This window comes from Bactrocera neohumeralis, chromosome 6 (genome assembly GCF_024586455.1).
Source record: "Bactrocera neohumeralis isolate Rockhampton chromosome 6, APGP_CSIRO_Bneo_wtdbg2-racon-allhic-juicebox.fasta_v2, whole genome shotgun sequence".
In the NCBI taxonomy this organism is placed as follows: domain Eukaryota; kingdom Metazoa; phylum Arthropoda; class Insecta; order Diptera; family Tephritidae; genus Bactrocera; species Bactrocera neohumeralis.
In genome coordinates this window covers 65,636,929-65,659,660 of record NC_065923.1, presented here as the reverse complement: position 1 = coordinate 65,659,660, position 22,732 = coordinate 65,636,929, and the positions used below count along the sequence as shown (strand labels likewise).

The window sequence follows — 22,732 nt, the reverse complement described above, 5'->3', positions numbered from 1 at the left end:
ATTTTAGGCATTTGGAATTTTAACGAATGATTGTTAGTTAATGGAATTTGATGCTTTGTTAGACTAAATAAAAAGTAAAAGATCTTAGAAAGTTGTAATCGCTGTACTTAATTTTCTGCAGATAACTGAGAAATCTCGTTTTGCACGGATTACATGATGCCTTTTAAATTTTGAAAAATAACGTTCAAGATCTGCAGTCTTGAGATTTCTAGTATTCAGTAGTAGTTTTCACAAATCCTAAAAACTACATATGCTTATAATATCTCTCTAGCACGAATAACTGTTTTCATTTTCTGTACACGTCGTTTTGCTTACAAGAATTTATATGATCTTAGCTCCACAGAGGCTAACGGCGGGTGTCCACACTTCTTCTCTTCTGTAAAAAGGTGTTAAAATTGGAACAAAAGCACACCAGCAGGATATTTTAGAAGGCGGGATACTGCACTTAAGCTAAACTCTCTTCGATGGGGAGAAATAAATCATCCAGTAAGATTCTGCTCCAGCACACAATTCTAGAAACAACCAGTAGTGACTGAAAATGAATGAAAAATATTCTTTGTTCCATAGCTGCAGATGGTTGGCCATCTGAAAGTCTTCATAAGGATCACAACTTGTAAATGAACTTATAAGAAGACTAAGTATATTTATATATATTTCATAAGCCTCACTAAAACTTTAATATACTCTCTAAAAAACACCTATAGCGAATACATAAACTTTGAGAACTTAGGGAATCGAACAAAAAACTCGCTAACCAAACATAATTTGCAACAGCGAAAAAATGGCTTGCGATCACTTGAAAACTTTGCAATATTGAGGTTTAGGGCATTAAAAATGACTACCGACAGGTTTTGTATTCAATATTAGAGTATGCCATTGTAAGTCAACTAACTTTCAATTTCAAAACAGACTAAAAAGTTTCAGAAGGTCACAAAAGAAGTTTCCTCTTAACATTTAAAGGATTTTCAATTCAATTCAAATTCAATTTCAAATTTAATGGGGAATGTTTATTATGATTCGAAATAACATTCTTTGGCATTTAGTTTTTGAAGAATTTCTCTTACAAATGTTGGCCGCGGCAATGTCTCAGATGGTCCATCCATAGAGTCCAATTTTCGATGACTCGTTCGAGCATTTCGACTGGTAACTGGCGAAAGACACAAGTGATGTTTTGCTCTAAGGCCTGAAACGCAGAGGTATATCGGTAATCATTAACGGTTAAGTTCTGACCGGCATCATTTGTGGAGAAACATGGACCGATGATCCCACCGTTCCACAAACCACACCAAACCGTTGTTTTTTTGGGATGAAATGGCAGCTCTTAATTCTCTTCACGTTGCTTTTCAACGCATTGAGCCAGAACAAAGTTTGGATCTTCTTGGAACTTTTCAAGAGTCCATAAAACGACGCGATGTCGTTTGGGAAGGTCGAGTGGTTTAAGCCCTGGCATAAGCTGTATTTTGTACACTTTCAATTTAAGATCTCGACGTAAAATGCGTCAAGTCGTTCCTTACCTCAGTCCGAGTTGCTGCGAACCGCACCAAATCGTCTCTCAACAGTCCTCGTGTCCACCCTCAACTCCGACTGATATACATATTTTCTTCACTGCGTACTGGACGCGGTATTTTCGGTCAAACATTATCCAATAATGAATGCTAGCTTTCAAGATAGGTGATGGTGTTGCGAATAGTATGCTCAGTAGGCCGATTATGTTGACCATAAATTGAGCGAAGCGCAGGAAACACATTCTTTACAGAACGTAATAAAGTTGACCGATTTATAAACGTTGTTCAGGCGAAAGTCTTTTCATGATGAAATGACAAACAATACTGAGCAAAAATAATATGGCAGCTGGACACGTCTCCCACGATATCTGATAACAAAAAGCCAATGGGAAAAGTGCATATACTTGGATCACCCTGTCCCTAACATTTAATTTTCCATTTAAATGGAATTTGAATATTTTTGTAGCTTGACACTTGACCATCGTAAAAATCAACTGAAACAATCTGTGTTAGATTATTTGGCTACCAATGTACAATGCTTTCTGGTGTATGATTCATTATCGGATAAATATCATCTTACCAGCCTTGTTTCTGGGGTAATGAACACCTTGTTATGACTAACAAACCCATGTTCTATGAAAATCCCTAACGAAAACTAATGTCTGCTGGTTGAGCAATTGTTAAGGTCTTCGAGACAAAGTTACAGAGTACAGAACATAGACATAGTACATTCTCACGAGGAAAATAATATTATGAAGTTGCGGAAAGTTTGATGATTGTTGCCGTAAAGATTCCTATATGGTAAAGAGTAAAGTAGCTAATGAATATAAGAACCTTTAGTCTGTTCCAATTATAGATTTTGTGAGTATTTGTTTCCATGCTCAAAAAGATGATACCAAAAATAAATTAATCAATCGGTTTGGTTCAGGCAAGCCTCGTAAAGACTTCTACCTTTGTAAATTAGCGATCATGCTATTAATTACGGTTATTTTTAGTAGTAATAAATGGCCGCAATTCCACTGTATATTGATTTTCAACGTTTATTGCCACCACCGCTTCCTTTATTGATTAAAAACAATAAGTCACCACTAAAAAATCAAACAAATTATAAACATTTTCTTTGTGCAACAAATTAACTATGCAAACATCAATAAATGCCCTACCCGCAGAGCGAAGGGTGACGCCGTCAGTTGGTCACATAAGTAGTCTGTGATTAGATGGCGCAGTGTTGCATGACATTGCTTGATGAGATGACATAAACTTACCGAAAAGTTATTAATTTTTTCACTTTAACAACAAACCATAAGGGGACTTACAGCTAAAACATGTATATGTATGTATTTGTTTGTGGCAAGTTAGTAGTGGACAGTTGATTATTATTGCAACAGGGCACTAAATAAAAACAAACAACAATTACTCACAATTTTCCAGTGTTGGTAAACTGCTTATTATAAATTTACTGTGAGTGAGAGTGGTAGCATGTGTGGATTTTGGATTGTACACACATACATGCTTATGATATGTAGAGTAGTATATCAAAAGGGGAGTAATAAATCAGCACAACTACATATACTTAGACGAGCATCAGGTGGTAGTCGCTGTATTTGTGTGTTAGTTGCTGGACTATTTAGCTAGAAATGCGTGAGTTGCAACAATTGCTGGATGAGAGGGTGTCTTCAAAGATAAATACTAGGTAAGGTTAGCGCTTATAGAAGGTATATTTATACACACACATACACAAAGATGAAATTTCATCCCACATGCAACCCTGCAACACACTCTTGACCAGTCCAAAAGTGACTATTTGCACAAAATAGTCTCGATTTATTGTCGCTACTTTCAAAGCTGGCCGAGTGTCATCTGTTGGCTATATAAATTACAGGCCTACAAACTAGTGGCACTACTAACTGTAAAGGAGAAACAAATTTACGCTACGCTGAATGTTTCGAAATGTGTACAAATCATGTATTGTTTGTGCAACACGATTGGGATAACTCATTATTGCTAGTGACAAGCGCTACTAGATAAGTCGGTAAGGTAGTGAAGACGGCTGTGAGCTTGTAGAGCGCAGTAAGCAGACTGAGGGCAGACTATCGAGTCGTAAAAATATCAACGGCAGAACTATAAAAGCAAAAGGTAGTGGTAAAACGGTCGTAAAAGCATTTCAGACAGATTATTATTGGCGACAGGACATGCAAGGATACACATGTCCTCGTATATGCTACAGGACCGCAGTAACACATATGTGCCTACCAACAACTACAATGAGACATGCGTTTTTGACTTATTCGTGCAGAACTAATCGTTGTCATTTGGCTGTAGTTATTTATTTATTAAAAGTAGCGGTGTTGTTGTTGTGCCCAAAGCATGTTGACGCGGTCATAAAATAGCGCGGCACTAATAGCAAACCAATTGGAAGCACAACTATTACGAATACACATATGTATGTGTTTGTATATAATTTGGAGGAAGTAAGCATTTGCAATGCGTTACAGCTTATTTTATAGGCTCAAAAATATACAAATAAGCACAACTGCTATTTACACTACAAACACATAAAAGCATAAATAAATATGCATCGTGATAATTTTAATTGAAATATTGCTTGGCTGGCTCACTCACATGCTGCCTTCGAGTAAACTTTATGACGCAAGCAGGCGTGGCACGTAAAAAAATCTTAAAATATATATGCGCAGGGTCTGTTGTGTAGCGAATGTAGAATGCATGCAAATTTACACCAATATAGTTGTTAAATATTTATAGCCAACACATTTGTAAATAGAGACCCGTGTTGCACATAACAAGAAAATATGCACACATGACTACCTCCCTCTTTCTATTATTTGCTCATCATTACTCCCACTTTTAATTGTCAACTGAAATAAGTCATAAATTTATAATTAATTTTGTGGAAGACTTTGTTTGTATGTGAAGGTATTGCTGAGGCATATGTGTATAAAAGTACAGTAAGTATCCTGCAGGAAATTACTAATGCCATCTTTGTTGATGTGACTTTCCTTTACTTGAATATAAAGGGAACTCATAACTAAATCAATTTCTCAATTAAAAATTTAGCAGAGCTTCTTAGCTGTTATAGAGATAAGGAAATCTCACCGTTTCCAAGACAGTCGAACCTACTTAACCAGAACGGAGTATGATTTTTATTCGGTCCACAATTAAAAAGGAAATTATTTCTATAAATTATTTAAAAAATGTTTTATACCACAAAATCACAACAATAAGTTTCGCTCACTATCAGTGAGAACCGAGGAACCAAGTAATCATCTAGACACACTTGTCACACGATTTAACCATGTCCATCTGTTCTTGTGTAGATATCCGAAGTAGTCTCTCAGTTTTTGAGATATCGTTCTGAAATTTTGCTCATGTCATTTTCTTCTCAAGAAGCTGCTCATTACTCGGTACCGCCGATATCGGATCCCTACTGCATATAGCTGCCATACAAACTGAACGATCGGAATCAAGTTCTTCTTTTATATGTGGAGGGTATTAAAGCTTTTTCTTATTTTATCTTATAGATATCTAAAATTACATTTTAAGGGAGGTTTGGTCATTTTGAAAACTACCTAAATAATTTATAGTGTTTAGTCGCTGAGAATCATTCAGGAGACATGAAAATACATGAGAAGTCAAGGAAAAAATTGCACATTACTCAAAACATTAGGTAGTTAGAATTTCGACATGAAATTCTAAGTCATCGCTGTCAATTGAAGGTAAAAGGATTTCCCAACAGACGCTCGTCAAGCTCTCAATTGATTTCCCCTGAGATAACATCGCAAAACAAAGAATAATTTATTGTTGAACTTATCTTTTTAACTATTTACTTCAAAGAGTTTCTAGTCAGTTGAATTATTTGATGTTCACGTCCTATGACCTATAATGATTCGGACTTTCTGATTTATTCCATCGTTTGAAACAATGGACTACAGATCACGAGAATGGCAAATTGTAGCTCCAACCAATAAAATCTGTTGGGAAAAAATTACTGGTGAAATAGTCTTCAATCGAAAGGCGATATATCCAGGCCTTGGAAGGTACAGAGAAATTCTCTATAAATGTCTTATTATAAAAACCATTATTTTAGATCAGATCTTATGAAACCAAAAATAAGGACACACGTTTAAGCAAAATCTGTTAATCTTTCGTGCGTGTTAAAACAATTCTTAAAGGGTTAGGTGGGTTTAAAAACAAAAAAACGACTTTGAGTTTTCTACTAACGCGTTTATCTCAAAACTCAATTTATTAAGTCGGTGGAGACGATTTCTTGAAAAGTTATGAAATTTTTTCAATTACATCAAGTTATTGAATTAGTATTTTTTGTTTTACAACTATTTTTTTCAAGCCGATACTGCTAATGATAATTTATCTAGATAACGAGATTTTTATTTATTTTTTGGTTTTAGATGAGCCAATGGTGAGTTATGCTGTCCACGACAATAAAATTTTTTTTTTGAGACGTTAAGGTTGATAAAGTAACAATGACTATGTTTTCGGAGTTTTTAAATAAAAATTTCACTAAATACTGTTAAGATTTGTTTGAATTATATAATTGGATGTATACAGGATATTCACAGAAAATAAAAAAAAACCCTTGTTTGAAACATCTAAAACACTCCTAACCTTTAAGTAATGACACTTTATTTTAAAAGAGCCTGTCATTCATAAATTGTTTAGGATTTTCCTACCGGGAACCCTAATAATTTTGCTGTCGCGTCACGCATATTAGCGTATTTTAAAATATTACAAATATTTGTAGAAGTCATAAAATTTGATGTATTGCATTGTTTTCTTGTTAATTTAATCGAATCTAGCATTTATATGTTCTTTGACTGCATATATGTATGTAAGTATAAGTATTATGAGAGCAATTTTATTTGCGTGCAGATGTAGGTGTATTTCCCAAATGGGTAATTTTAATGCTCGAGTTTAATTGCGGTCGTGCCAAATACAAAACAATAAAATTCTAATGTGTTTTGGCGCTGATAGCATTTAAATTTATAATCGCAATTATGCTTGTAGTCATATAAGATGGCTTAAACAAGGATATGCCTTTGCATAAGAAGGTAGAGTAAGAGCGGGACAGATAATATCTGAGTAATTGCCGCAGAAAGTATCATTAAGAATTTTTGAAAGGGTTAAAATATTTAGGATTTCAGGATTTGATTATAGTGAATATATATTAGTATGAGCCAAAAAAAACTGTTATCTTATCAGTTAAAAATAACCTACATGCAGAAAATATCCCTACTATTACCTCAAATTTGAGAGATGTCTGTGAGAATTCTTAGTTTCGACCATAAATAACACATAAAAATTTCATAAGAATAAAAATATCATTACTATGGGATCGTTAAGGATAATATTTCTTACACGGATTTTTCTAGAGCATAAAATTTTCTAAAAAGTTTCCCTTATGGAGTTTTTCTATACAAAAATTCTTACATTTAAAATTTAGCTAAAAATTTCGCCTGCAGTGATATTTTTGTCTATATAATGTGCAATATCGATCCAAAGATTCGATATGGATTTTTTTCCGTCACACCTTAATATATCTGTTTAAAAAATCAATAAATAAAAAAAAATTTAAAAACAATTTGGTAGCCAATATTAAATGGAAATTCAAGTAATAATAATTTTAAGCATATACATATAATATTATTAGTATTATAGTATAGTACCTCTTACTTCACTTTTCTCCCACTTTTTAGTAACAATAAACTTCTAACCATACTTTTAAAATGCACACTGTCACCTCTCTGCCAAATGTTGACATATCCGTCACTTGATTCTTCATACTACTACGTCTCCTTTCGTATGCAACTGTCATCTTCCATTAGACGCCTTGTTTATGTTGGCACCATAAAAGTTTTTGACACTTTCACATGCGATTGCGATCAAAATAATGAAATTTTCATTTTCGGTTTTGCCAAAATTTTTGCTTGGTTTTGTTCACTCAATGCTGTTGATTTAAATATAAAATAACTGTGTATGCTTTTATGGTTATGCAGCTTCATATGCAGGGGTATGTGCAGCATGCCACTTGATTTCATACAACAAATGCAAGCATCACTTGCTCTTGGCACATTGTGTGGGTTCCTAAGTAATTTACATGTAAATATATGATGTGTATTCTGAAGAAGTTTTAATTAAATTTGCATTCATTTCGAGTAACCAATTTTCAAATTTCATGTTTATGCGTTTTGTGTGGTTTTCATGGACAAGTTTTGTGTACTTAAATTGAGAGACATACTCGTATAAGGAAATGGTTAGAAAGGTATATCCAGAAATGATTGTGTTATTTACTTATATAAGAAAATTAAATTTTATTAATTATAAATACAATGTGGAACGAAATGAAGTTAGATTTATTATTAAAACCAAAAGTTGGAAATCTCTAAACATCAATTTTATAAGTCAGCGACAAAAGAACGCTCAACTTAATAAAATTAACCTGAAAGGATTCAGCGCAACTCTCTCTCAGTTCATTCGAGCATCTCGGAAGTTTTTTTTTTAATCTTTTACTCTTGCTCGATAAAATTACAAAAATAAACTGGTAATAGATAGGGAATAGATGCAGCGTCTTCCAAGCGGAGGTAGCTGCCATAAAGATAGCAGTAGATCTAATCCTCCATAGCGTAGCCTCCTTCAGATTGGTGACTATCCACTCCAATAGTAAAATGGTTCGCTGACTGTGCTTAGCTCTGTCCTTATCTCTAGCATCAAGTTACTTTAGGATTAGACTTGTTTTGGTGCCTGTTAGGACAGGTACCTCAGTCTTTATAACTGCAAAATAAGAACAGGTAGGAGCTCCGTTGGCTTCTTGTAGTTTGCTACTGCACCAGTGAGCCTCAGACTAGCTCAGCAAGCGCTGAAGTGAACTACTATCACCTATACATTCGCAAGGTCATTCTGGCCTAGGATAAATCGGAAGAAGTCAAGGGAGCTCTTCGCTCTTAACAAGGTTCACGTTTAAATACTTATAGACGTTTTAACTGGACACTATCCACTCTAGATTCATACAATGTGATTGAACATCTTACCGGATGCCAGCTGCATCAGCTGTTGGTAGAAGATGAATTAGAAACAACTCAACACTTTCTCCTGTCTCATCCATTTAAACATCCAGGTGATAAAGCAAAAATAGACATAAAATATCTTCTCAGATTTTTGATAGGTTCAGGGCACTTTATCAATAGCTAATATCTAGTCAGAGGAGTTTTTCTCATTTTGCTTCACAAAGGGCTCAAATAACACTCTAAGTCTGATTCCTCCGCCGCTCTGAGGAATTAGACATCTTACCTAATCTAACGTGGTAATATTATAGATTATGCCGACTGGCCACGATCTACGAAAAATGGATTGCGATAGAAAAGTGGTAAGGAATTCGAAACTCTTTTTCCATATAATTCTTATAGTTAGCACAATTTTTGACAGAACTATAAGTTGTTGTATAGTATATGTATACCGTTAATAAGTGAATGTTTATGATCACCGTAGGACCACTTAGGAAAGGAAAGATTTTAAAAAACTTTTCTGTCTGTTATCGCGAAGCCACTTATAAAATATAGAGTCTAGCAAGCGCTAGTGAATTATTTGTTGATTGAAAGAAATTCAGCACGCGATTTCTTAAGCACAAGGGAAATGGTTTGAATACCCTTTAAAATAATTTCCTCTGCTTTAAACATACCATAGACGTATATACAATTTAAGTAATAAACCCATTTGTCAGTGAAAGAAAGTCATGTTACGAAGCATAAATACAGTTTCCACCACAGACAGTTCCGGTGCCGCGTTTCCGATACGCTTATCGCACTAATTGAGTTCCTCCAAAGCATAAACAATACCGTTAAGTATATGCTTATAATTTTATGGGCGCATTTCTTACGTTTTTACGTGTTTGGTTTTTATATTTTGGAAAATTTTCTTTTAATTTTTATTACCTCGTAAAACGGAGCTGAGTGCGTAAATTGTTAAATTAAGAGCGCGAATTCAGGGTAAGACACACATATGTATATACTTCGAAATTCTTAAATAAAAGTAAAACATAAAAATAAATTTTTGTGATGATATGATAACAAACGATTGTTAGCGCTTACACACACATGCGTCCATAGCCACATATCCTGATGGCAGCACTCTAATTCCAGCGACGCCCAGACACGCTCATGAACTCCTTACACGCGCGCCACGGCGTCTGTAACGCTCTCTAAACCAAGCGAAGCGTAAATGTGACGCACCAGAGAAGGTGACAGACAGATAATGTATACATACATATATGTATGTATATGTGGGTGTACATACTATATTATTCTCGAATATGCCGTAGGAATATATGAATCGGTTGTGTTGACACTGCGTGACGCTTGACCCCCCACCACACCATACGGTCGCAAGTGAATGTGTTTATTGCCTTATTTATGGCGGCGTTTCTCAAATGACTTGAAATACTGTTGTTGTTGTTGTCTTCTTTTTGTAATTAAACACCAGCCGCCAAGCTGACTAAATGTTTAACTAAGTGTTGCATAGCGCAAGATTTTAATAGTCTTTTTTACAACGCAGGAATTGAGCCTTTTGAGTCTAAACGCACACATACACACATGGCTACATATATAATAGTGTCGTACAGCACAGTTAACACCCTCGTTTGTAAAAACGTATATATGTATATGACCGTGCCAGTATGTCCACATCTTAGCGCCACTATTTCATTAACGGTTCATATGTAAATAAGTTCGAGTTAGAAGTACGTATAAATTATGTATTATAAAGGGTGGTCCAAATCGCATTGTTTTCTAGACACACTAAAAAATGAATACTTTAAGTTGTTTTCAAAAGCATTTAATTTACTTTGAATCTAACGCCTGATCGGTTCTCAGCTTAATAGTTGAATAGTTTTTGAATGGCAGCGTTGTAAAGAACGACTGCTCGCATGTATAAATAGAAAAGCTGAAACTTTAAACGCGTTTTTCTCAAACAACATTTTACAAAATTGCTGACATAATAACTCAACGAGAAATTAACCGATCGACTTCGAATTAAAACTAAGTATTGTTGAACACATTTACTATACAATGACCGACGATATTTTTGATTGGTTGTAAATTGGAAGTTTGTTTTCGAAATTACGCCATTTTGGTGATTTTTGATATTTTTCAAAGATCGTAGGTCATTGTATAGGAAATATCTTTAAGTTTAATAAACTTTTTAAATTTTCACGAAAATCGCCTAATTTTCATGCGTTACATTGGTAAGATCTCTTAAGGTCGACATTATGTCTGCTTTGTTCGCATAGCAAGGGTTTTGAAGACAACTAGTCTAGAGACTTTTCTAAACGACACACTTAATTGGCTGATAGTACCTAGCTGAACTTGGCATAAAAATAATTAGGTGATGTTAGCGATTAAATTATATGGTTCTACTAAAAAAAAAATGTCACCTATGTCTATCAATTTATTTAACAACCAGAAAAATGCAAGTCCAAAAGCTATATATGTAAATCAAGAATAAGTCAAGGCTGTCTCTGCTCTAAATATGTTGAAACCATAAATTTTTTATAAAGTGTCTTAACGATGAAAAGGTCCAAAAATTCTGATACTCAGATACAAGAATTTCGCCTGTTTACATAAAATTTCAGGTTATTACGAACTTTGTAAACAAGTTTGCATTATATGGCTGAAGTGGAGAGCGTTTCTTGGACATACATTTGGAAAATATTTGATATCTTACGGAATAGGCTGACAACAATCAAAACAACATATCATTTAAAACTAAAAATAAATAATAAAGTTAAGAAATAAAAGAGATTTATTTTATTTTGACCAGTTGGTTTGAATAACAGCTAGAGAATGATCAATTTCAAGATTTTCTAATTTTTATTTTTTATTTTTCAATTATTTTTTTCTTTTTTAAAAGAAAATTATGCATTTATTTTATCAAGATTATCTCTTTCGAATGTTGGTCGCGGCATTTCAGATAGTCCATCCTTCGAGCATTTCGACTGGTAACTGGCGAATGACAAGCGGGATGTTTTGCTCTAAGGCCTGAATCGAAGCAGGATTGTCCGCATAGACTTTAGACTTTACATATCGTTACAGGAAAAAGTCTAACGGTATGATATTACACGATCTTGGTGAATAATCGACCGACATATCACGTGAAGTTATCTGCTCATCGAAGTGTTTTCTCAGTAAATACATTGTGTGTTTACATACCCATTGAGCCAGAAATGGGCCTCATCGCTGAACAAAATTTGGCTGAAGCGATGTCGCTTGGGAAGGTCGAGCGGCTGCAGCTCTTGCGAAACACATTTTTTACTGAACGTGAATTTTCGTATTAAAGTTAAACGATTTGTAAACGTTGTTTAGAGGTAAGTCTTTCCATGATCTGCAAAGAAAAGGTGGTTAGAAAAAGTACCTCTGCATGAATCACCCGTTATATGCTATAGTGATCTGATCTAAGCAATTTGTTTGAAAATTGTAGTGCGTAATTTAAGTTGGATATATGTAATTATCAAATACAAAAAGTATTTCGACAGTTCCGATAAATGAGCAGGTTCTTATGGAGAAAAGTAAATATTAGAAATTTCAGATTTACTCCTGAAAAACGTAAGGATTAGTTCGCGTTTATACAGGCGGACGAACAAACGGACATGACTAGATCCACTCAGCATAATATTTTCTAAAATATCTCCCTAAAGGAATTATTCTATGTATTCAAAAATGTTTAGGTTTAAAATTAAGCTAAAAATTTTGTCTGGCAGTGATAATTTTTCTCTATATATAGGGTAATTTCGATATGGATTTTTTTCTGTCACACCTTAGTGGGAACTCGTGTACCGAGTTGCATTAAGATATCTCAATTTTTACTCAAGTTATACCTTGCATGAATGGACAAGCAGACGGACGGAGCAGACTGACAGTCACAAACGTTAGGTGAACAAAATTATAATTTCTGTAGCAACATGTTGCAAGGTTAAAAAAGATCTCCGTCAGGCATCAGGAAGATAAATATGTTATCTGGTTGTCATACCAATTCTTTCACACATGAAGATGCACGGTGAAGCGTATTTTGGTGTCAATATCAATTGAAAGTACTGAATGCAACGTCAATATAAATGTGACACAGGTATCCTGTTGTATGTAGATGGAGAATCCTCCATTGCTTTGGAATTGAGAAACGGAGAAAGGATGCATATGTTATTCTGGATCTGATCTCCACCGAGCTAAATAAGAAGCGTTATTTAATATTTTATTTTGTATTTCGGTAGATTTCCATATATGTACTGCTTTTTCAGTGCAGTTTAAGAAGCTCTTAACAGTAACATCTAGGCAAAAAATTGAGTTGAGTCACTTCTGAATATACTATCTACAAATGAGATTAGTTTGCTTTCTATAACAAAATAGCCTTGAATATCTAAAAAATGTTAGTACACTTTAATGACTTTTCATTTTCAGTAGCCCCTCATCACCATCGAAGTTTTTTCCCTTTGCACGCTAAGTCAGATCATCATCTATTTCCCAAGAAAACAACAAGTGTCGCAACACTTCTTACGTATGCATATGACATCATTTGGTAATTTTTGACAAATGACTATTACTGGCAATATCATCAACGAGTTTTTGTTAGCAGCCTTTGTGTCTAAAGAGCGTAAGACAAAAAGTGACATTTGCATTTAGTCTAATGGTTAGCACTTAGCTGGTAGCAGAGCCGTAAAGTGTCCAGGCAAGTGTTGACGTCAAAGGCAAGTGGCAAATACCGCTAGCAAGTGACTCGAAGAAATGTCAGAACTCATGTGCGCTCATATGTGTTAACGCCACACACAACCAAAGCAATTTGTATGTGCGTGCCTGCGTGTGTGCCTCAAGCATGACGAGTTTTTCTGTTGCGCCTTCTGCTCACGCTGTCAAAAAATTAATTTCATACTTTAAAATTTCAATTTATTTTATGCGCTTGAACGCTTACCCCTTTAAATGGGCCACACACACGTACATACATACGCGCTGGCGCTAGTTGTGCGCTTTTGTTTCTTCGTCATAATTTTTCATGTGTGAAAGTTTTTCACTTGTCTTCCGCACGAACTATTCAACATGTGTGTGCGCAGAAGTAGGCGAGTGCGTGTGTAACTTCCTTATAACTTGGTATATCTTCATATCTATATGAGTGTATGTGTGCTGCATTCGCCTGACTGCTAACGAGTGTGTGGGCGGCCAGGAGGTTGTGCGGAGCGAATATGCGAACGCATACGAAAGTGGCGCGTGACAAGTCTTGTCGCTGTAATTAATTATATAGTGTCCGTAGGGTTGATAAGATTGCTTTAAAGCTCTTATACGGCTTGTATCTAAAATTTATTTAATTTTAAAAAGCGAAGTAAAAAGTGATGTTATAAAATTTGTAATACCAAGCTCCTAATTCTCTATACTTTTGTTGAACCACTTCGTCATGCAAAACTCGGTTGATAAAAGGAATATTTACATACGATAGCAATCCAAGTCTACTTACTTCGCTTCATTCGGACCATTCCAAAGTAATTACTTTTGCCTACCCTTGTTAATAGAGTTCCTTTATAAATACATGAAGCTAAGCCCTTTAGCTTTAGCTCCCTCTTTATTCCGAAAATGAGGCCTATAATTATAGCCAGACAGGAGAATCTGCTTTGGAGTAAAATGGACTCTAAAAGCATACTTCCGGAGTTCCTTCAGACACGTTGCTTTTTACTAGTTAAGACTGATTTTTATATAAGAATTCGACGACTTGTACCAGAAGTGGATCCATAACTGTTCATTATACTCTATCATTTAGCCTAATTAGGTGCTTTTAGAGCCTGAAGTCAACTTACTTCGCTTCATTCGGACCATTCCAAAGTAATTACTTTTGCCTACCCTTGTTAATAGAGTTCCTTTATAAATACATGAAGCTAAGCCCTTTAGCTTTAGCTCCCTCTTTATTCCGAAAATGAGGCCTATAATTATAGCCAGACAGGAGAATCTGCTTTGGAGTAAAATGGACTCTAAAAGCATACTTCCGGAGTTCCTTCAGACACGTTGCTTTTTTACTAGTTAAGACTGATTTTTATATAAGAATTCGACGACTTGTACCAGAAGTGGATCCATAACTGTTCATTATACTCTATCATTTAGCCTAATTAGGTGCTTTTAGAGCCTGAAGTCAACTGATGGCATGGAAGGATGATCTATAAACGTTTTTGGAGATTTATTTCACTTTCATCAATTTTGTCAGATCATTCGTTCTATAGATGATGATCTATTAGATGATGTCTGAGCCTGCGCTTCCTTATTTTATAACGGAAGTTTCATTGTCATTCTGTCTCTAAACGGTGATTATATCTGCTCTTGTCATGCGTACCTCTAAAGCATAACCTTTGTAAAGGCAAATTTATAGTTTATTTCGAAGCTTTTCTTTTCACAATTGACAGGGACTGATAAACCCATGTCACGGCTTATGCTTACGCTTAAGAGATTTATCTTCCTAATTGACATCGAAATCTGATTGTGCTTAAACGAGGGTCCTACCAGTTACAGCTACCTCCGCATTATCGAACAATTTCATAAGATTTTTTTTAAGACCGAAGTTAACTCAGAGGGTTTTCAAAGGATTTTCAAAAAGCATTCGCTCCAAGAAAAATCGTTTACAAGGTTAGTCAAATATTGTATTTTATGTGGGCTCAAAATCTTAAAACGACGTATTTCAGCCGAAATTTAGTAAACTTAAATCAAAATTTAACCATTGCATTTAAAGTCTCATTTCCCTTATTTCATTTTCGCTTTAAAAACTTTCTCTATCGATTTTTCGCCTTATCCCTCGACGTTATCCGACAGCTTCTTGCTCATTAATTTAAATGCAAATCCCTAACCTTGACTTTCAGCTGCACACATTCCTTTCAGCATACTTTAGTGCTCCCTTTCGAGCTAAGCAACTGCAACTTTTTGCACTTGACGCAGCACATGCTTGTACTTACCCCAGTTTTTCTAGCAATTTTTCGCTTTCAAAACCTTCAGAATTTCATTATCAAGGACGCAATCAAAAGTGGGAGCAAAATGTCAGCTCTGTTACAACAAAAAAAGGCAACAATTGTATAAAGCAATTTAATCACTGCGCAACCTTGAGCGCTAATCGACACTGTTATTCGTAGCACACCCACAAGCACCCGCAAATCCATATGCGAGCGCATGGAGTTCCCTACAACAGCTACATTATTCTGCACTACATCGTTTGGCTTTCACAGAAGGGAGCGACATTTTGACACTAAGAGCTCGCAACTGCATTCCATAACATTTCCGCTTCCGCCAACTGTCACACTCGCAATTGCAATTGCAAACGTTAGCGCAAGCGGTGCAGACATTCGTGTGTGGTATATGTTTGTGCGGCCCTGAGATGTGGCATGCACTTGGCAACAAGCGCTGGAATTTTCTGCAAGCTGGCGCTTATACTTTTGTTTGTGTGTGTTTACTAAGCTCTTTTGATAGGGAGAAGAAAAATTGCTATGTTGCAACAATTGGACGCAGTCAGCTACAAGCTTTATACAATCTATTTGCGGTGTGAAGAAGACATTAAGAAAGAAATATGGTTACACTTTTTGTGAGTTCTCAAGGTCGTATTAAGGGAGTGCAGCTGCAATATTAAAAGCTCTTCAAGGCTACCTACTTTAGTGATATCACAGGCACGTGCTCGATACCTCGTTGCAAGTTGAAGGCGAGTCGGCATAGTACCGGCAAAATGCTGCATACTTTTTTCTTTTTTAATGAAGCTTGAATAAGCACCGAATACCAATATTGTGGAATTCAATGCAGCTCCATCTATACTATGGCATAACATCTAATACCTAGGTCTAGGTTTAGTTTCTATTTCCAGGCCTTAGTCTAGTACTTGACCTATGTAGGTATATGGGGTGTAGGCCTAGGTCTAAGTCTAGGTCGAAGTTCAGGTCTAACTCTAGGTCTAGGTCTAAGTCTAGGTCTGGGTCTAGGTCTAGGTTTAGGTCTAGGTCAGTCTAGGTCTAAGTCTAGGGGTCTAGGTCTAGGTTTAGGTCTAGGTCAAGGTCTAAGGCTAGGTCTAAGTCTAGGTCTTGGTCTAAGTTTAGGTTTAGGTCTAGGTCTAGGTCTAGGTCTAGGTCTAGGTCTAGGTCTAGGTCTAGGTCTAGGTCTAGGTCTAGGTCTAGGTCTAGGTCTAGGTCTAGGTCTAGGTCTAGGTCAAGGTCTAGGCCAAGGTCTATGTATAGGTCTAGATCCAGACTGGGTTTACTAGTGCAATATTTTAATTTTTAATATACTTGAAATAAAGTGTTCTTTCGTTAGTCTATATTTTATTCCTACGGCTCAGAGTTCTATTCGTGAATATGTGTGTCACTACCGGAATTTCTTTTAGAATTGCCTTGTAAGTACTGGTTCCTTTGGAAACGAAGTTCTGCTTTCAATATTTTGATGGGGATCATTTAAAATGCTATAGTAATAAAGAGAAATGTCAAAAAATCTTATCCAAACCATGACGAGAGGGCTTAATAGATTATACTAATCGATGACAAATGAAGGATATATTTCTACGATTACCAAAATTTTTTTTTTTCGAAATTTCAAAAATATATTGTCGCTTTGTATTCCAATAATAACTATATTTCTATCCAAAATTCGTCGTTCCTTATTTTATTTTTATTAATTTTGTAACAGCTAACTCAGATTATAACAAATCTGTTTCGAATATACTCATTTTTACCCCTCATTTATTCGAATTGAATTTCGGCAATATACATTACCGCTGTAACAAGTTTTCGAAGTTCGAAACAGAATGCGCCACCACTTCGAGCAATATTGCTTTGGAATTTGAGAGTGAAATTTTAAATGCGTGTAACATGCTAGCAAAGGGGAATTTTCGAAATTCGAACAATGAGAAAATAATATATAAACAAGAGCCATTTACCTAAGGAGCACAGCGAATGAAAAATCAAAGTGGGGTAGGTTTATTTGCCTGCGCTAAGCTTCAACGCTGAAAAGTAGGCACTCAATTGCGGAAGCGCTCTACAAACTCAGAATAACAACTCGTTGCTGGCGCTCAAACTAAGTGTTATGAGTGTTTATATCGCGTACTCTTTAACTCAATTTGATGTTGCTTCTGAGCATTGAGCGTAAAGGTGCTAAAGCACGCTTTCAGGTTTCCTGCTGTTGCTGCTTTTGTTGATAGTGTTGGTTGAGGTGGTGGTTTACCCACAATTATATGAATGTGTGCGCTTGTGTGTGCATGTGCCTTCGCGGTTTGGTGGTTTATGGTGTTTGCACCACCTCTTTTCCGAACGATTGCCATGTTGAGGGTGACTTTTCTGTTGAGCGCTCGCATTTCACTTAGCAAACTGACTGGCTACTGTTGCTTGCTTGCTCCTAGCGTATGCTTTGTAAGCATGGGTATGTGTGTGGGTTTGGTTGGCTGCGTGCTGTACTGTGACTGACTGACTGCCTTGGCATGCCGTGAAAGCGGCGAATGACAACTTTTATAAAAGTCACTGCGGCAAGGATAATGCAGTCAGTCGATAGAAAGCTATTGCGACGTTAGCATACAACCTTGTGCCGCGGCAGGAACACAACATTTAGTCAAGCAACAACAGTCATTGTACATTGTAGTGGAAGCAACAAATTCACTTGAACTTGCGTGCATTTTTACGTAAATAACGAGTGTTCACGTGACAGTGAAAAAATTCTAAGTGTTTTTGGCGCGAAATTTTAGAAGGCGCTGATTATACGGGAGTTTTGAAATTGAAGAACTTTTATAAAAACTTGAAGCAATTGTTCACAACTTTAAGCAGGAATTTTATAAAAATTTAAGACATTTCCAATTTATAAAAATAATGAAATTTAAAGAAAAAACATTTTTAAATCAGATAATTTTATATGGTGGCTTATGGTGGAGAACTTGATATTGCAAGAGAAAATAAACAAAATACTAAAGCAGACAAACATTTAAAAAAAATTTTAAGCAGTTTTGAGAAAAATTTTACAACATATAAAACTTAAAAAATTCAAAACAAAAATTAATGATATTGTCAAAGGTGGAAAAATAAGAAAAAATACACTAGCAACATTAAAGGTAAAACAAATAAACAATAAAATTGAAAAATGGACTTAAAAATAAGAGAACTTAACTTTTAATACACTATAGGAAACACATTGACTTAATGACTGGATTTGATTGGATCGAAAATTACAAAAATTATAACAAATTCAAACATTTATGCATAACAAAACAATAATTAATTAACAGTAAAATATTAATTAATAAAAATAATAATAATTGGCAAAATATTAATAAAATCAAGAAAATTAGAGGAAAATTTCATGCAATTTAAACAAAAATTTAAAACTAAATTTTATATAATAAAAAATATTTTGCTCGGAAATGTGAAGACTGCAAATTTATTAAAAGGGGAAATGTAAACTGATTTACAATAAAAAATAACCAAAATATTCAAATAAGTTGAGACAATTAAAAAATTAATTTAATAAAATTTAATTTAAAAAGATAAATTAATTAACACCAAATCCAAATACAGTCAACAACATGGCCATCGCTTACTTTATACCCGACCAAATCAAGCTGCTGGCGGCCAGCAGCGCCAACAACAGTCACACCAGCACGAATAGCGGCGGCGGTGTTGGGGTCGGCAACACGAACCCAACCGCAACTGCCACGCCACAACCAGCAGCAACAGCAGCAGCGAACAGTCCGAGCGGTGGACACCCGCATGGCACACATCATCATCACAACAGCAATAACAATTTTCGCGCCAACATCACCATACCGCTGAGTGCCTACAGCGCCACAGCTGCACAAACGGACACCGGTTGCTGGGATTTGTTAACGCAAATATTCTGTCATGCTTTGCGTTTTTGCCATCAATCCGAACGGCATCCGACTGTAATACAAATCTCTGTGGAAATCAGTCAAGGCGATGCGACGGGCGCCACAACGGTGCAAGTAGGTGCGGCGGCGCTGCCAGTGGAACAGGCGCACCAACAGACAGCGTCGCCGACGTTAGTTGGACATACAACAGCGGTGCCGCAAAATGCGGCAACACAAAATGTGGCGACTGGAAATGTGTCTGCAGCCGGCGTGGCACGACCGACGGTGTCAAGTGCTGAGGCAGCGGCGCCGGTTGTGAGTAGCAGAAATCTGGAGCCCGGCACGCATAAGCCGGCGGCGAGCAGGCGTTAAGACTACTGAGGCATTCAAGGTTGAAAGTGTGCGCGAAAGTTTTGATTGAAAATCGAAAATGAAATCAGATTTTCGGCACAGCCTTGCAACTGCAACCAAGCAACGAATGAAGCTCCTCTGGGAGCACTTTGTAAAAGACCATCATTAAGCTCATTCAAAGCGCATTGTGATTCCGTGGAAGGTGACGCATACTTTGCAACAAAACATTTTAAGTTTTTTATAACAAAATTTCGGCCGTACAAGATTTAAAATTTGTGAACTTTTTAAAATCTTTTGAAAAAATCAATGTTAAAATGTTTGAAAATTTAATTTAAATATTAAATTACAAAAATAATTTGCATTTTTTTAAATAAAACAAAATTGATATTCCTTGAAGCGCCTAAAAGCTCACTTCGAAAAAGTTTTCATTTCACAAATTTTTAATTTTTTTAAATTATTTTTTAACTAAATTGTTGTAAAGCACCGCCAGTTGCTTTTTAATGGATACCAGAATTTTTCTAAAATGTATTTTCTACATTTTTTAAATATTATTAAAATTTATAAAAACGTAAATTAATATTAATTACAATTTAAGCGAAATGTGAGTAACTTGAAGTAAACTAGTGAAGGATTTGTTTGAGTTGAAGCTTAGATGTAGGAATGGAAAAATATAAAACGGAAAATATTTTTCAACAAAAAAATAGTAAAAAGTACGAAAAAGCAGTATAACGGTTTCGGGTTGTAAAAGACGTTTGACGCCAGTAAGCAACAGAAGTTCAAATATTTTTAAACTTTTTAATAAAGCGAAATTATTTTATGCTCAGTTATGCATTCTTTTGGAAAGAAAATATGATACTCAACAGCAAAAAATAAATATAAATGAGTAATACTTAATGATGGAAATTTGTGTGTAGAAATTGAGAAAAAATTTTGAAAATTTTAAGCAAATTTTTAAATTTCGGCAACATTTTAGAATATTTTTTTCAGTTAATAGAAACTTGCCGGCGGTAAACCCTAAGTATCTCAAAAGATATAAAAAAATAAGAAATGCTCAATTAATGGCCAAATGATAATTTATTTTATTTCAAAATTTATTTTTGTTTTAATCCATTGTTATTTCAAAATATATGACTCTAAATTAATTATATCAAAAATAGTTTTTCAATCAAAAAAATTTTTTGAAGATAAATATATCCCTCAAACTCAAAGGTTATTAATAATTTATTTCACTTGAATTATTTCTTTCCTTAATACAAATTTTTTAGCACAAAGTATTAATTTATGAATTTTTTCATATATTTTTCTTACGTTTTTCTCTGTTTTCAAAAAAAAATTCTAAAACTACATTTTCACATAAAAATAAAAAAAAAAATTTAAACTGTTTCGGCCCATTTTTTCATTATAAACCCTTTTTTTTAATTTACACTAAAGAAAATTATAGAAAAATATTAATTAAAACACATTTTTATTAAAAACTCTTGAGAAAAAATAATATAAAATCAACTAATACTTTTCAAAATTTTATTTTTAAATTATCCCCATTTATTGGAATAAATTATTTGTAAGCAAAGTGATTTCCAGTGGTTATAATTTTGCAATTAAAAACCCATATTTTTGAAAATTAAAAGAATTTTTATAAAGTTCTAACTAAAGATATATTGTAAATCAAAGGCAAATAAGGAATTTTTTTTTTAATTTTAGAAAAGAAAACATTCCAACTTCAATTAAAAACCCGAACAAAAAAACTTAATCTTAAAAAAAGTAAATTTTTATAAATAAATTTAAGAAATTCATATTTTTCCAAAAAAATACAAGAATTTATAATTTTTTTTTTTTAATTCCACACACAAAATTTCCATATTGAAATGTCAATCATAGTTTTAATCAAGCAAAACTCTACTATCAATCATACAACTAATCATACAAATTTCACTATAACTTATAAAACTAGCTACAACTTAATCCATGACTCACACACATACATAAAATTATATACACAAATATAAGTATATATAATATAAATACCAAATTAATATTTAAGAACACCTAATTGTATAACAAATATTAAGAGTAAAACACTCAAACACTCAATGTCAAATTCTCTACTAAGCTTACTACAGTAAACTACATATAACTTAAACTCACTAAACTAACTACTTGCAACTTGAAATGCTATAAAAGGAACAAAGAAATCACAATACAAATAGTACAGAAGTAAAAAAACATACAAAACTCATGCAGTGGAACAAAAAGTAAAAATAATTGTACAAAATAATTTTAAGGTAAACAAAACAGCCGTTCAACTACATAAGAAATCTAACAAAAACAAAACGCAAATAATATTTAAAATAAAATATACCAATATACTCAAAGAAATAAAACAACAAAAATAAATTTTATGCAACTTTTAATAAATATCAGCAATTATAAATAAATAAATATAATTAACAATAACAGGCTGAAAATATACAAATAACCGCCGAACCAAGCATATTAAAAATATTTATATATTATATATATATTTTATTTATTTTTAATTTCGACGCGTTTCTGCAACGCTCACATTAGCAATTTTAATATAAATATTTTTGGCAAAAATTTCGGAATTTTTTTTTTTAAATATTTTAGCAAAATTCGCGTTTATATTAAGTCATTATCAACCTTTTAAGCTAATTTTAATGTTATTTTGGAAAACGCAGATTGTTTGTAAATTTATGTTATGCAAAAGAATCAATTGTAAAATATAAAAATACAAAAAACAATTAATATTTTCATAAATAAAACTTACATTTTTATAAAAAAAAGGATGACTGAGTTTTTTTTTTATTATTAGAAATTTTCAGCAACAAGGTACCTAATAAATGGAGACCATATGGAGTTTCATAATATATAAATAGATTGGTGAATTACTCAATCGGTAAGAGTGATATCTGTTTGTCATTAACACCAAAATCATTTTCAAAATCTTATCGCATAATTTTTTTCAATAAACAGAACGTCAATATTTTTCAATA

General features: G+C 34.1%; 1 protein-coding gene across 1 annotated transcript; it reads left to right on the top strand.

Moving 5' to 3' along the window:
- Window positions 1-18,852: 18,852 nt before the first annotated feature.
- Window positions 18,853-19,998, top strand: LOC126761362 (cell death protein Grim). Its single transcript, XM_050477460.1, has one exon. It carries the CDS (start codon window positions 19,086-19,088, stop codon window positions 19,737-19,739), a length of 654 nt encoding a protein of 217 aa, XP_050333417.1. The 5' UTR covers window positions 18,853-19,085; the 3' UTR covers window positions 19,740-19,998.
- Window positions 19,999-22,732: the final 2,734 nt, after the last annotated feature.

Bases quoted from the DNA above. Each gene is read 5' to 3' on its own strand.
- LOC126761362 (XM_050477460.1), top strand. From the start codon at position 19,086: ATGGCCATCGCTTACTTTATACCCGACCAAATCAAGCTGCTGGCGGCC.